The sequence below is a fragment of the Trametes versicolor genome (genome assembly GCF_000271585.1).
Source record: "Trametes versicolor FP-101664 SS1 unplaced genomic scaffold TRAVEscaffold_3, whole genome shotgun sequence".
Lineage (NCBI taxonomy): Eukaryota > Fungi > Basidiomycota > Agaricomycetes > Polyporales > Polyporaceae > Trametes > Trametes versicolor.
Window position 1 is genome coordinate 2,495,542 of NW_007360323.1, and position 13,498 is coordinate 2,509,039.

General features: G+C 58.1%; 4 protein-coding genes across 4 annotated transcripts; 1 reads left to right on the forward strand and 3 right to left on the reverse strand.

The window, feature by feature from the left end:
- Nucleotides 1-28: 28 nt before the first annotated feature.
- TRAVEDRAFT_115454 (uncharacterized protein) lies at nt 29-1,054 on the reverse strand (the record flags this gene model as incomplete). Its single annotated transcript, XM_008037550.1, has 5 exons — nt 29-127; nt 208-483; nt 568-767; nt 838-962; nt 1,014-1,054. Coding segments are annotated over 5 exons (741 nt in total), but the record flags the coding sequence as incomplete, so codon positions are not given.
- Nucleotides 1,055-1,455: 401 nt separating this feature from the next.
- On the reverse strand, nt 1,456-2,473 carry TRAVEDRAFT_163660 (Adaptor protein complex sigma subunit). The gene is made up of 7 exons (XM_008037551.1): nt 2,391-2,473; nt 2,201-2,326; nt 1,990-2,120; nt 1,917-1,933; nt 1,830-1,857; nt 1,714-1,779; nt 1,456-1,656 (listed from the first exon to the last, which is right to left on the reverse strand). Exons 1-7 carry the CDS (start codon nt 2,422-2,424, stop codon nt 1,570-1,572), a joined length of 489 nt encoding a protein of 162 aa, XP_008035742.1. The 5' UTR covers nt 2,425-2,473; the 3' UTR covers nt 1,456-1,569.
- Nucleotides 2,474-3,060: 587 nt separating this feature from the next.
- Nucleotides 3,061-11,819, reverse strand: TRAVEDRAFT_27411 (isocitrate dehydrogenase (NAD(+)) IDH1). Its single transcript, XM_008036665.1, has 31 exons — nt 11,734-11,819; nt 11,534-11,674; nt 11,156-11,476; nt 11,036-11,102; nt 10,502-10,986; nt 10,131-10,446; nt 9,987-10,076; nt 9,800-9,936; nt 9,452-9,743; nt 8,876-9,392; nt 8,638-8,814; nt 8,546-8,583; nt 8,394-8,491; nt 7,961-8,341; nt 7,566-7,904; nt 7,256-7,506; nt 6,411-7,202; nt 6,305-6,352; nt 6,215-6,244; nt 5,977-6,160; nt 5,629-5,921; nt 5,437-5,567; nt 5,243-5,378; nt 5,060-5,175; nt 4,916-4,998; nt 4,135-4,850; nt 4,104-4,106; nt 3,802-3,931; nt 3,545-3,653; nt 3,283-3,402; nt 3,061-3,198 (listed from the first exon to the last, which is right to left on the reverse strand). Exons 17-26 carry the CDS (start codon nt 6,456-6,458, stop codon nt 4,798-4,800), a joined length of 1,122 nt encoding a protein of 373 aa, XP_008034856.1. The 5' UTR covers nt 6,459-7,202; nt 7,256-7,506; nt 7,566-7,904; nt 7,961-8,341; nt 8,394-8,491; nt 8,546-8,583; nt 8,638-8,814; nt 8,876-9,392; nt 9,452-9,743; nt 9,800-9,936; nt 9,987-10,076; nt 10,131-10,446; nt 10,502-10,986; nt 11,036-11,102; nt 11,156-11,476; nt 11,534-11,674; nt 11,734-11,819; the 3' UTR covers nt 3,061-3,198; nt 3,283-3,402; nt 3,545-3,653; nt 3,802-3,931; nt 4,104-4,106; nt 4,135-4,797.
- A 391-nt stretch (nt 11,820-12,210) lies between these two features.
- On the forward strand, nt 12,211-13,477 carry TRAVEDRAFT_116783 (thiamine diphosphate-binding protein; the record flags this gene model as incomplete). Its single annotated transcript, XM_008037552.1, has 6 exons — nt 12,211-12,318; nt 12,373-12,488; nt 12,542-12,785; nt 12,844-13,142; nt 13,199-13,334; nt 13,391-13,477. The coding sequence occupies 6 exons, from the start codon at nt 12,211-12,213 to the stop codon at nt 13,475-13,477; spliced, it is 990 nt and encodes a 329-aa protein (XP_008035743.1).
- Nucleotides 13,478-13,498: the final 21 nt, after the last annotated feature.

Here is a 13,498-nt window from a genome sequence, read left to right on the forward strand (position 1 = left end):
GACGTCCTGCGAGTGTCATGGAAGACGAGAAGAGCGGGCCTGCTTCCTTGTGCGTGTTGATGAGGTCCTGTATCCGCTGCTTGAACACGGGCTTGGTCACGATCTCGCTCTCGCCGAAGTTGTAGTACTGCCCTGCCGTGTCAGCGTTTCCATTCCTCCCGTCCCCAGAGCGAAGGGGGTGGCTTCTGCACGCCCGCCGAAACGTACCTCGCGGTTGTTGGGGACGTAATGCTGCGTGTACATCCGGTGCTCCTTCACGACGAGGTGCCCGTCCTCCTTCACCGGCTCGCCGTCGACCCAGCGCACGGCGCTCCACCCAAACTCGGTCAGCGCCGTGTGGTCCATGTCCCACGCCTCGAAGTCGAGCGCGAGCCACGTGCCGATCTTCGCCGCCCACAGCGTGCGCACGCGCTCGAACGCGAACCGCCGCGCGGTGAGCAGGCTGCCCGTCCCGCGCAGGCGCTTGTTGTTCTTGTCGATGCCCTGTTCGCTGCTGTTAGTACACGACTTACGCTTACGATGTTTCTGGCCGCCGCGCCGCCCCCGGCGCCGCCTGCGGTCACGTACTTTGATCGCCTTCTTCAGCGCCGCCGGGTCCTTGTACACGTCGGGCGAGCACGTGAGAAGGTCGCCCGCCTGGATGAGGTACTCGGACGTCGGGAGCGGGATCGGCTCGGCGGTGAGCCTCACGGTGTGCAGCCAGTAGCGCATGTACTCGACCTGCGCGGACGAGAATAGCAGGCGCATCTCCCCGCTCTCGAACGTTCCTAGGGGGGCCCACGCGTTAGGGGTCGCTTCTTCTTCGCGCGCGAGTCTGACGGATGGCGTGGGACGCACCGAGGTAGAGTTCGATGCCGTTCACGCCCTCTTTTCGTAGGGGGTGATCGGGGTGGACGAGCGCGCTGTACGCAATTAGTGCCTTCAGAGGGCTTACGTCCGCCTGGTTTGGGAGGGCCTGATGCCTATTGGCCCATAATTAAATTCCGGAGTGGCACATTCCACGGCGCACGCACCATTCAAAGAAGATGTCTGTGAACCTGTAGTATCCGATCATCGCTGGAGGGGCGTTTGCAGCCCTGGGCGCGCTTGCAATCGTGTCATTAGGCATTCTGGTGCGCACTCTGTCGCTGCAGTTGTAGGAGGTGGAGGAGGGAGGAAGAGAAGTGAGTTACCGCAGCGACCACGGTGGCGTGGTCAAAGACGCGTTCTTTGATACCCAAATTGGGACGTGTGCTGCAGCACCGCGCGGCCCGCGCGAAAGATTCTTGTGCACGCGGCATTTCTTGCAGCATACAAGGATTCTAGCTGTGAATCGAACAGACAGTACTTGCTCCAGCACGAAGCACTCCGCCACAAGCCTCGAGTGAAGCGACCAAATATGTCAATATTAGTAAATGTTCAGCCACACTGATGAGCAGGGGGGCGCGATATACCGCTGAGTCTCGATGATACATTGCGGGTTTTATGCAAAGAAACCAATGATATCCCGATGAATAATTCGTGGAGTAGGCACGGGAAAGTGCTTGTACATACGATCGTACATGTACAGAAGAGAGGAGAAAGGACGGCTCATGGACCTCGTGAGCCGAGGCTGCCCAGTCGCGCCATGGTATCTTCGCTGTTCTCTTGCTCTTCGATGCTGTCTGCTTGCGTGACCTGGGGCATGGCGCTCGATATGACACATAACGGTAAGGTGAAATAGACCAAACGTACCACCCGTAGCACAGACTTCTTGGATGACTCTTGCAGTTCTCCTGCGATGATAAGCTCGTCGAGAATCTGCGCCACTGTAAGCATACAGATGCGCAAACATCTTCGTTCCTACTGACTGCGTACGCCTTCTGGAAATTGAAGATCCTGCATGCATAAGATTACTCGTGAGCTGCGTACGTTTCCCCTGTGACATATCTGCATACAGGTCGAGCTCGCACACCTGCACAAGCGAGTCAGCTCCACGGCCACCGGTAAACCAGCGAGTGCAACACTCACATTCCCAAAATACCGGTCGAGCACCTCGACATAGCGGTGGATGATCTCCAGCGTGATGAGCTCGTTGTCGCTCTGGCTGATTCCGCACACGAAAAACAGCGACGCGTATCGCCGGTACACGACCTTCGTGTCTGCTCCCGCACGGCCCCGCTCCACGGTCAGATAACCCGGCACTGCGGTGGGGGGCGGTGAAAGGGAAACGGAGACGCACCCTTGTACTCGAGGAAGTTGCACATGCGCGTGCGGCGCGCGAGGACGAGCTGCGTGACATCCTTGACGATCTTCGCCTTCGCCTTCTGCGACATGGTAGTGAACCACTTCGAGAGGCGGACCTTCCCTGCGGGCGCGTGGCGACGGTCAGGGCCCTGTGCATCGGGCTATGAGAAGGCGGATTTCTGTACCTTGGCGGGAGACGAGCAGCATGTAGTTGATCATGGCGACAAGGGAGCAGACGGAGCGCGGACTGGGAAGCAGGAGGTTGGCGGTATTGGACAGAAGAACGGGCGTAGCACTCGCGATCAATACCGTTACGGTCGTTGATTGCCTTTCCCGGCAAGGGGCGATCGGGAGAGGTAGACGCCCAAAATACGGATCAGCAGCTGCGCAGAGTTCTTCGCTCACGACTTGCTCACGACTTGCTCACAACCTCTTCGGAGGCAGGATCGCTCAAAGAAAATAGCGCGACGTAGACAAACATGATGGATGCGGAATCAGCAAAGTTATCACTACCAGCGTTCCTCAAGATGCTCACCAGCGGCAATATGCCACCATCCAAGGCAATGGCCGTTGCAGGGAAGATGTAAGTCCATCAGTGTGTCCCATGAACGCCCTTGCTCCTCAAAGCCAGGCTCTCTACCCCAAACAAGGGGCCTAACGTTTAAGCGTTGTCGTCGCTCAGACGCACCTAAGGTGCTTTAGGCTCTTTGTCAAAGACTGACGAGCAAAGATTCCCACTAGTATCAGGCGTCCTCTGAATCTAACAATGCTTACCAATTACACAGTTACAAGACCCACAGCACTCCAGAACAGCTGGGCCTCTTGACCGATTTTTCGCTTGAGTCGGCAGGAATAGCAGAGAAAGACACCCGTAAACAAGTACTCGCCGCCGTGCGCAAAGCAGGGTACAAGGGCAAGCCACCCAAAGCCAGCACGGCGGGAAGCTCCAAGGGCGCCTCGTCAGCGGGCAAGGCAGGGTCCTCCAAGGCCGACGTAAGTTTATGATGCCTTGTTGCACCGTTACATAATTCATATTCACGCATTCGGCATATCGCCCCCATCTCCGCGCACCCATAGGGAAAGCCCCAGCGGAAACGAAAGCGGGACGACGATCTCAACGACATGCTGCCCAGCAAGCCGCGCCAGGAGGGCGACGCGTACGGCAGCCTCGAGTTCAATGAGATTCTCGACGAGGAGGTGCGTCTCCAGCCCCCTCGCCAGCGGTCCAAAATGCGCGTCGCTGGCGCAAGACGCCCGCGGCACGCACGGTGGATGCGCACTGAAATGATACGAATACAGTACTGACGAGAGGCCGTGTGTGTGCGGTGTGTCCGCGCAGGTCATCAGCACGAAGTACACCGTCGTGAACCGCGCGCCCATAATGATGGCATGGGCGTTCGTCGTCGCGGAACGTCTGGGCTTCCGACGGGAGGAAGCACTCAGCATAGGTACGCCGCGTCCACCTCCTTTCCACCCCGCTGTGGACCTCCTGAGCAGAGTGCTGAATAGCCCGGTGGGGCTGTGCGGTGCTCTGCCCGGTGCTGTGCGGGGACACCGGTCGCCCCCACTCATCATTGACGTTCGCTCCCCGCCCAGCTTCTGCATATACGGAGATGAACGCGGTTACCAAAGGCGTCTCGCTGGGCATATACCGGGACGGCCAGCAGCGCGGCGCAGACGCGAGCCGCACCGGCGCGCAGCCGTACGTGGAGCTCATGGGCAGACGGTCGGTGCTCCCCCACTATTCATTTCGCACGACAGACAGGAGCTCACGCACACATTATCACTCGGCTGCGACGCCACCGCACGAACACTGCTCGTTTTCTGTCAAACAAACTAGCGTGTACGTAACCGTTTTCCGCCTGTTGCCCTCTTTATGGCTGCATTTAACAACCGGCCGCTCTTGCCCCCTTCCCTCTCTCAATCCAGTCCCCTGTACCAGACCGCGTCGTCGCAGTGGCATGCCCTCTCGAACGGCTCGCCTGTCGCGCCCACGGCGGCGTTTTCGTACATCACCCGGGCGTTACGGCAGACGGCGCCACACATCGTGGGCGCGCTGCGCCTCCTCGCGGCGAGCTATTCCCCTGCGGAGCTGAACAAGAAGGGGTTTGCCCTGTACGCCGAGTTCCGGCCTCAGTCTGAGGGTTGGGGGCAGCAGGGGGACGTCCGCTGCTCGACCATATTGGGCTTGCGCAAAGCTCGCGAGGAAGGGGCAGACGAGGCGACCACGGGCGCAGAGGATGCACACCAGCTCGTCAAGGTCGAACCTACAGATGGTTCAGAAGCTCCGGCGGGACGCCCACACGAAGAGCCAGCACCCAAGAAACCCAAACAAGAGTCTCCCGAACAGGACGAATACGACGCCGCGCTGGATGACGATGCACTGTTCAACGACTTCGATCTGAGCAGCATCCCATGATTCGGAGAACCCACATCTACGTTGGTAACGGCACTCTAGGAGGCGAGGTATGATACGTTAGGCCATCGTGTACACTACATCTACATTACCAGACGAAACGACGTAGTTGTCCATGCTCAGCGCTCCTGCCCTGCTCACTACGGCCCATCCCGTCCTCTACAGTCACCGAGCGCTCAGTTGAGATTTTTGATGACAGCCGCGGTGAACTCCGAGGTGGTCGCAGAGCCTGTGATGAAACCGTCGCAATATGAGGAACGGAGGACCCTGCGTCATCAGGGAAATGAAGCTTACCGCCCATGTCCGCCGTGCGGACCTTGCCGGCGTTGATAACGTCGAAGGTCGCGCTCGCGACGCTGTTCGCCAAGTGGTCGAGACTAAAATCACCCGTTGCGTTCAGTACGACGCAATACTCCTCGAGTCAACTGGGACGCGTACCCGAGGTGCCGGAGCATCATGGTCGCGCTGAGGATCATCGCTGAAGGGTTGGCACGGTTGGTGCCCATGATGTCCTTGGCGACGTGACGGCAACCAGGCTCAAAGAGCGCGTACTCCTGCAAGTGATGAATGGTCCCATTGAGTACACTGGGCTGCAGTCGGCCGAACACGAGAGTTACTGACCCTGCCAACGTTGCACCCAGGAACGATGCCGGGGCCACCAACGAGCGCGGCACCGATGTTGGAGACAATGGCACCGTACAAGTTGGGCATGACCATGACATCAAACTGTGTGGGACGAGCAACCAGCTGCATGGAGCTATTCGCGCCAAAAACAGTTAAGTAGTATCCAAAACCGGGACGGCCATATCACTCACGTGTTGTCGACAATCATGTCGTTAAACTCGATACCGGTAGACTTGTAGTCCTCAGCCACCCGACGGAAGGTGTTGAGGAAAAGACCGTCACCAAGCTTCATGATGTTGGCCTTGTGCACGCAAGTGACTTTCTGTGTTACGCGGTGATAGGTGAGAACGTGGTATCTTACGCGTGCGATGATTCTAAATTACCTTGCGGTTGTTCTTGAGGGCAAAGTCAAACGCAAAGCGGCAGATACGCTCGGCCTTCGCGCGCGTGGACACCTTCAAGCTCTCCACAACACCAGGGAAGCTCTGGTGCTCAAGGCCAGAGTACTCACCCTCCGTATTCTCACGGATGATGGCGAAGTCCACGTTGTTGTGACGCGTAGGGAAGCCTGGGAGAGACTTGCACAGGACAACAGACGCGTAGATGTCGAGCTGCTGGCGCATGGCGACATTCCACGAGATGTGACCAGACTGGGAAATGGGGGTGAAGAGAATGCCTACAGCGTGGGGTGTTATACGACGCGATTGATACGCTGAGGTTCAGGTGCATACCCTTGAGACCGACACGGTTGCGCCTCAGACTCTCCATAGCCTGCTTGAAGAGGTCCTCGCCCTCGGAAGACATGCCCGAGACGTTGTACTGCTCCCACTCAATGGGAGCGTTGACGTGCTCGAAGATCTCCTTCACGGAGTCCGTGATCTCGTTACCAATACCATCTCCGGGAATGAGGGTCACCTAGGAAGTGCGAAGTTCAGATGCGTGCGTTCTCCGCACTGCCAGCAGACATACGGTGTAGACACCACCATACTTGGTGGGGAGCTGCGCAAGAGAAGTTCAGTTACGCCCGTCATTGGCGCGTAAATAGCGAGTACGACGCACTCTCTGGGTGACCCGGGGGAAGCCAGCGGAGAGGGTGGTAGCGGTCCTCTGTGAGGGGAACAAAATGTTGGCACGTGTTTCGGGCAGAGATGTCAAGAGCACGCACGGCGTTGAGCGCAGGACGGGCAGCAGAGGCGAGAGCACTACGATTCATGGCGAGCAGCACCTGCTGGAGAGAACAAGATGGTAGGATGGACGGGGAGGGAGAGAGCGGGGGGCGTTGAAGAAAACGAGATGTCGGCCGAAATGCGGGCAAGTCCGTGCCAATGCCAACAGCGTCATCCTTCGTCCACATGGCTATCACCCGCTCGCGTGGCCCGAACCGTCCCCGCCCGACCCTCTCCTGGCCGTCGCCCGTCGTACACCGTTGCGCTCACCGTCGGACATGGTGGGAGGGCGCAGCAGCACAGTGTGCATATATACTCGCGAAGTCTCCGCTTCGCGTGTGCCGCAGACACCCAAATGAGCCCATTTTTGCGCCGTGAGCCCGGTATGGGCACGTTCCTCGGTGATGGGTCGACCTCGCACGATGCGCTGCCAGCCGCCCGTACGCGACGTTGCTCCTGCGACGACGGTCAAAAAGCCTGTCCCCCTGTCCCCCGGTCCTCGTCTCGCCACGGCTCTTCCACTCGTTTGCAGAGGCCTCTGACGCCTCACGACGCCCGTAGACAGGACCATGGAGTCCAAAGCGGAGAAGCTCGTCGTCGACCTCGCGGAGAAGCTGCATACCCCGGCAAGGCGTGATCTCACATTCTATCTCGTCCTCGTCTTCGCGGTCCTCCCCATCTGGTCCATCGTTCCCCTTTCCTGGGCCTTCGTAATCTACGCGCTGCACTCTGGCCTCATCTGGACCTTCGCATGGCGCGGCTGCGGTCTATTCGCGCTCGCGCTCAGTGAGGTCAGACCCAGTGACCGCATCCCATTCAGTTCGCGAGCTTATCCGTTTCGCAGGTCTTCTTCAGCGTGTACCACTACAACCTCACTGCGTTCATCTCTGGTCCAAGCCCCACCGGTGCTGGAAACCTGCTCGAACTTCAGGCAGTGTTCAAGCGCGTTCTCAGAGCTGGCCTTGCGTCCTTACCCGAGGATTTCGATGAGGAGACCCTGGACGTTGACAGGCCTGGCAGTCCGGAAGAGACGCTTACGGTCCTCGAATACAACGACCCCCGCGCAGTAGACTTCCGGAACTACCTGAGAACATGGTACGTTCATCTACCTATGTTCTATGAAACTGGATTTCATATACCGCGCGTGTGTGCAGGTTCGGCAAGGCACCATGGTCGTCGATCCGTCGGCATGAAGTGTATACGTGGCTCTACTGGTCCATGTTCAACTCTGCCTTCCCAGGAATGGACAAGGTGTCCGAACCTCACCGGAAGGTTCTCCTCGAGGTCACCCACATGGTCGAAGATCGTGCGGGTGTAAAGATCCCTCACGGCTCAAATCCCGCCGTACCCCCGATGCGTCTTACTTTGGATCCTGTCAATGTCTCTTGGAGGCCGCTCTTGTGGTACATTGGGGTAACACTGGGCAATGCATACATTCGCCACAGTATGAGGTCGAACTGGAACGCGAAGGTTGAAGTCCATGAGGGTCTCGAGTACGTCTGACCTCATGTTAACTCTGCGTGTATCTCTAACATGCATAACCACGCAGGTATGTCCTGCGCGTACCGCCAACCTGGAACGCGCGCACTGGCCCTCGCCCGATCGTCTTCATGCACGGCCTCGGGCTTGGCCTGACGCAATACCGTCGCTTCCTTGTCCATATGTTCCGTTCGCTTCCGGACTATCCCATCCTTGTTCCTCTCCTGCCACACGTCAGTCAAGAAATCCTTCACCCTCGCTTCTTGCGCCCCATGGGCAGGAACGAGATGACGACGTGTCTTGCCGGTCTTCTGGCGAAGCTCGGCTGGGCTGACCTGGACGATCCTTCTTCGGATGCCTCTGATACAGAGGAGAAGGACCCTGGCAACTCGCGCAAGGCTTCGGATAGCCTGCGGACCCCTAAAGGCGTCACCATGCTCAGCCACTCGAAGTGAGAAGACACTCATTCTCTTCCTCAGCGTGTCTAACCTACTCCCAATCAGCGGTTCGTTCTCGCACGCATGGATGCTCAAGACGTATTCCCAAATGATCACTCGATCATGTTTCGTAGACCCGGTCACCTTCTGCTCCTGGGAAGGAGGTACGTGTCTTCTAGACCCTGGTCGACGTTTCGGCTAACGTGCTATGGCTTCAGACCTCTGCTACAACTTCATTTACCGGCCTTGCGCAGATGTGAGTTCTCTTCTGCTCCATCCATGTTACCTTCTCTGAACATATTTCGTGCAGGGCCTGGACCTTATCATCAAATACTTCGTCGGCACCGAACTAGGGGTCGCCAACTTCTTGCAGCGCCACTTCGACTGGTCTTCCAACTGTCTCTGGTACGAGGAGATTCCCAACGCGCGGGACCCTAAGAAGACCCTGTTCGTTCTCGGCGGCAAGGACTCCATCATCGACGCTACAGTGAGTTTCACATGCACCATCCACTCGCCCCTCATGAACCATACTGACCGTATCCTCTCAGCGCGTACGGCGCTACCTCACTTCACATGGAATCCGGAAGGGCCTGCGCTTCGACCCAGACGGGCACCACGGGCAAGCCCTTCTATCGATATCCCCTGTCCATAACGACATCCTGCAGTGGTTGCAGGAGAAACACTGAAAACTGCTATGCTTACGATTTTACGTCCATACCCTAACATTACCGCACCTAATACCCATACCCGCGCCATATAGCTATCTGACCTTGACATTCGTATTGACTCATCTAACTTTTGTCGGTTCAGCGCAAATACTAAACCTAGAGCCATGTATTCTTGACATTGGTCGACACATCTATATAAAACACACAAGAGCGGCGCCGCGCATGTGGCTAGCAGTAGACAGCAATGTTCGAGCCTCCCGATAACCAGGCAGATGTGACTACATGGGCAGAAGAGCTTCGGCGTTCTTGTACATCACTCGGTCGAGCGCGTCATGATCACCCGCGAAGAACGTATCCGCATTCTTGGTGTACCATTCCACCATCCCAACGCTAACAGCTGCGCACGGAGGACATCAGCACACCTCTCCTTCTGAACACGACAGCCCCATAACGCACCTGGGAAGTCCGTGCCGAACAGCAGCTGCGAGTCGTCGACGAACGCGCGCATCGCCGCCAGCGTTGTCTCGTGGCTGCTCAGCGCCGTGTCGTAGTAGAACGTCCTGAAGTCCGCCAGAATCTCGTCCGGGGACAGCGCGCAGCCCATGTGCCCGGACAGCACGGCGACGCGCGGCGCGAGGAAGGGCGTGCTGCCGCCGAGGTGCGCGAGAATGATCTTGACGTGTGGCCAGCGGCGCTTCTTGCAGGTGACGACGAGGTGCGCGGCCGCTTTGAAGGTCTCGTTGGGTACCTGGTCGCATCGAGTGTGAGCACAGAAGAACGTATGGGGTGCGAGATAATACGCACCTCCGTCACGGGAATGCCTAGAAAAGGATGGGGATACGGCGTGGACGACGCGGTTTGGGTGCCATGTAGGAAGACCACCGCGTGTCTTCGATTCAGCTCCTCCCAGATCGGATCGAACGCGTCGTCTCCGATGTATCCTGCAGGAGGTTAAGCAGCAGAGCTACGCAGCGCAAGGGGAACGACTTACTAGCGTCCGCACCCTCGCCGTACGAAGACGATATGGCTACGCCCCAGCACGGTAACAGGCCGAAACAGTGCTCGATCTCTGACAACACACCTACCTCGTAATCCCAATAAGCATCTCTGCGCGATAACGCACCGCTGCACGCACCCTCCGTGTCGATGAGATTGGGTAAGCAAGCAAAGAACCCGAACCGTCCGGGGTGTTGGTCGCATATCTGCGTAGCATACTCATTAAAACCTCGCGCAGCCGTCCTGTTCTCATCCCCTGCGGGCCCAGGGGGGAGTCCAGCGGGAAGGGAAAGGACGGCAGTGCGCACGCCGAGCTGGTCCATTGCTTTCAAGCTGACTTCAGGCGTCCATGGGAGGTTCTCCGGGGGCGTCATCCATCCGACCTTTGCGCTGAGCCCGGCCTTCCCTATGGAGGCGGGGAAGATGTGGTGATGCACATCGATACGCGTATGACCCTGCGAGATGAATGAGCGAATGTAAGGTCGATATACATGAGGACATAGATATTACCGTAGCATGGGTGGCCATTTGGGTACGTACGATAACGACAGACAACGATGCATCGTGCGCTGTTATATACCTCCATGCCTGGCAGCTTTCTTAGCTGACTGGCCGTCCACGTCAAACCGAGTAGGTGGGCGCGATCAATACGCCCGGGGCAGACGTGGATCGGAAGGGCGCACAGGAAAGGAAATGCCGCAACTGTACACATAATTCATACAACCTGGATAACGTCTGCTTCATATTTGCGTAATGACTGCTGCACGACGGTCACCTGTGTCTCGTTACTGCCGCCTGAACTCGTTGCATTTCTCCTCGTTCCAGCTGAAGAACTGCCCGCTCATGGACTTGTGGGCCTTCAGCGCGAGCGCGGCGATGACGTGCCCAGCATCCTCGGGCTTCACGAGTTCGCCCTTCTCGTAGGCCTCGGTGAACTTCTTGAGAACAGTGGCTTCCATGGTGGTCGGCCCTCTGCTTCGTAGAAGGCCTTGCATCTGGACACAATGAGCGGGCGCATACCGATGCACCTGGTGTATAACCTACCGGAGTGTCAACCATGCCTGGGCGCACAGCGACGCAGGTCACCTCGGGTTCTTCCTCCGCGAGCGTTCTGGATATTGCTATCAGTCCATAAAACGACAGCAGTATCCACTACTGACTGACCTGCACAGGCTGTTCAAGGCGGCCTTACCGGCATTGTAGGGGCCCCAGGACGGCGTGTTTCCGACTGCGGCTCCCGAGCTTACGAACACAATCCGTCCGCCGAGCGCGCTCTTGCGCAGCTCTGGGATCGTTGCGCGGATAGCGGTGACCAGCGAGAAGAAGTTGACGTCGAAGTGCTTCTTCCACTGGTCCAAGGTGATGTCCTCCGACGCGATCTTGCCCAGCGGTTCAAGCACACCGGCGTTCAGGATCACACCATCAATGCGCTTGTATTTCTCGAGACCGTGCGATACAGAGGAGCGCACAGCGGCGTCGTCGGCACTTCATATTCGCTACACTGAGGACGCTAAGCGAACGGGAACTGTGGCGGAGACTTACACATCGCATTCGAGGGCAAGCAGTGAGTCCGCATGCGCATCACCCAGGCTGAGTAGCTCTGGTGTTTTTGTGCGCGAGAGCGCGACCACATTCGCGTTGAAAGTCTCGAGGAGAATCTTGGCTATCGCGAGCCCGAGGCCTCTGCGATGTGCAGTATTAGCCGCTGGAAATGGATCGGAAAAGTCTAGCGCGTGATGCACTTGGATGCGCCAGTGAGGAGAACGACCGGTTTTGCAGCCATCGCGGTTGTCGGGAACGATTACGGGGGCGTCGAGTCGGACGGCGGGAGGAGGTCGTGCGATGCATTGCGGGAGGGTGTGGGACGACGGGGGTTGATTCGTTGATTTGGAGTGTTTGGGGGGCGCTTCACCAATTCTGCCCGTGCGTCCCGAGCGCGTCCGAGCCACCTCACCACCTCTTCCGTCCAAAAATTGGGCATCTCCCCTCACCGTCTCCGTCCACGTCCTCCTCCCTCCCCTCCCGCTCTCCCGCCCAAAAGACATGGCCTCGCGTCTCACCTTCGCCCGTCTCGCCCCCGCCCTCACCCGCGCGCGGTTGGCCAAGCCCGCCCGGATATCCGGCGCGCGCCTTGCTCGGGGATATGCCTCGCAGAGCGAGCATACTGTGCGTTCTCACACCGCTTTCCGTGTACAGGCCGAATGACACAGGATGCTCAGATGACCGTGCGTGAGGCCCTGAACGCAGCAATGGAGGAGGAGATGCTGCGGGACGAGAACGTCTTCATCATCGGTGAGGAGGTCGCCCGGTACAACGGTGCCTACAAGGTACGCTCGCTCGCTCCGAACACTGCCACGACATCCTCTCATGTTTGTGTCTAGGTCACCAAGGGTCTTCTCGACAAGTTCGGTGAGAAGCGTGTCGTGGACACGCCTATCACCGAGATGGGTTTCGCTGGTCTTGCCATCGGTGCTGCCTTCGACGGTCTCAGGCCAATGTACGTTACCGCTGTCCTGTGTCAACCTACAGCAGTACCTGACTATTATGCAGTTGCGAGTTCATGACTTTCAACTTCGCCATGCAGGCTATTGACCAGATCGTGAACTCTGCTGGCAAGACCCACTACATGTCGGGTGGTGTTCTCCCTTGTCCTATCGTGTTCCGTGGTCCCAACGGTGCTGCCGCCGGTGTCGCGGCCCAGCACTCACAAGACTACGCCTCGTGGTACGGTCAGGTCCCTGGTCTCAAGGTCGTCAGCCCTTGGAACGCGGAGGACTGCAAGGGTCTTCTCAAGGTACGTTGTTTTGGAGTGGAACGACCTATACATGGAAAGTGACTGACCTCGATTGAAGTCTGCCATCCGGGACCCCAACCCCGTTGTCTTCCTCGAGAACGAGCTGATGTACGGTGTGACCTTCCCCATGTCCTCGGAGGCGATGTCGGACGGCTTCCTCCTCCCCATCGGCAAGGCCAAGGTCGAGCGCGAGGGTAGCGACCTCACCATCGTTGCGCACAGCAAGATGGTCGGCCACAGCATGGAGGCTGCTGAGGAGCTCGCGAAGGAGGGCATCAAGGCGGAGGTTATCAACCTGCGCAGCATCCGCCCTCTCGACATCGACACGATCAAGAAGTCGGTCAAGAAGACCAACAGGTACGTCTGCTGCATGTTTGCGCCTCTAAACCTCATGGCTGAGATCTGTTCCCTAGGCTTCTCGTCGCTGAGGGTGGCTACCCTGCGTTCGGTGTTGGCAGTGAGATCTGCGCCCAGATCGTCGAGAGCGAGGCGTTCGACTACCTCGATGCGCCCGTTGAGCGTGTAACTGGTGCCGATGTCCCCACTCCTGTGAGTACCACCTACAGGCTATCGCATCATCTCAGATAGTTGACCTTGGACTTCAGTACGCCGTCAACCTTGAGGGCCTCACCTTCCCCGACACCAGCGTCATTGTCAAGGCTGCGAGGCGTGCTCTTTACAGGAGCAACTAGTTTGCCCCTGCATTGCACATT

Coding starts and splice junctions, on each gene's coding strand:
- TRAVEDRAFT_163660 (XM_008037551.1), bottom strand. CDS start 2,424: ATGATCAACTACATGCTGCTCGTCTCCCGCCAAG. Junction 1,780..1,829: donor ATTTCCAGAAGGCGTACGCA/GTCAGTAGGAAC, acceptor ACAGTGGCGCAG/ATTCTCGACGAGCTTATCAT. Junction 1,657..1,713: donor AGAAGTCTGTGCTACGGGTG/GTACGTTTGGTC, acceptor GCCATGCCCCAG/GTCACGCAAGCAGACAGCAT.
- TRAVEDRAFT_27411 (XM_008036665.1), bottom strand. CDS start 6,458: ATGAATCGTAGTGCTCTCGCCTCTGCTGCCCGTCCTGCGCTCAACGCC. Junction 5,379..5,436: donor GACATGATTGTCGACAACAC/GTGAGTGATATG, acceptor TGGCGCGAATAG/CTCCATGCAGCTGGTTGCTC. Junction 4,999..5,059: donor ATGATGCTCCGGCACCTCGG/GTACGCGTCCCA, acceptor GGGTGATTTTAG/TCTCGACCACTTGGCGAACA.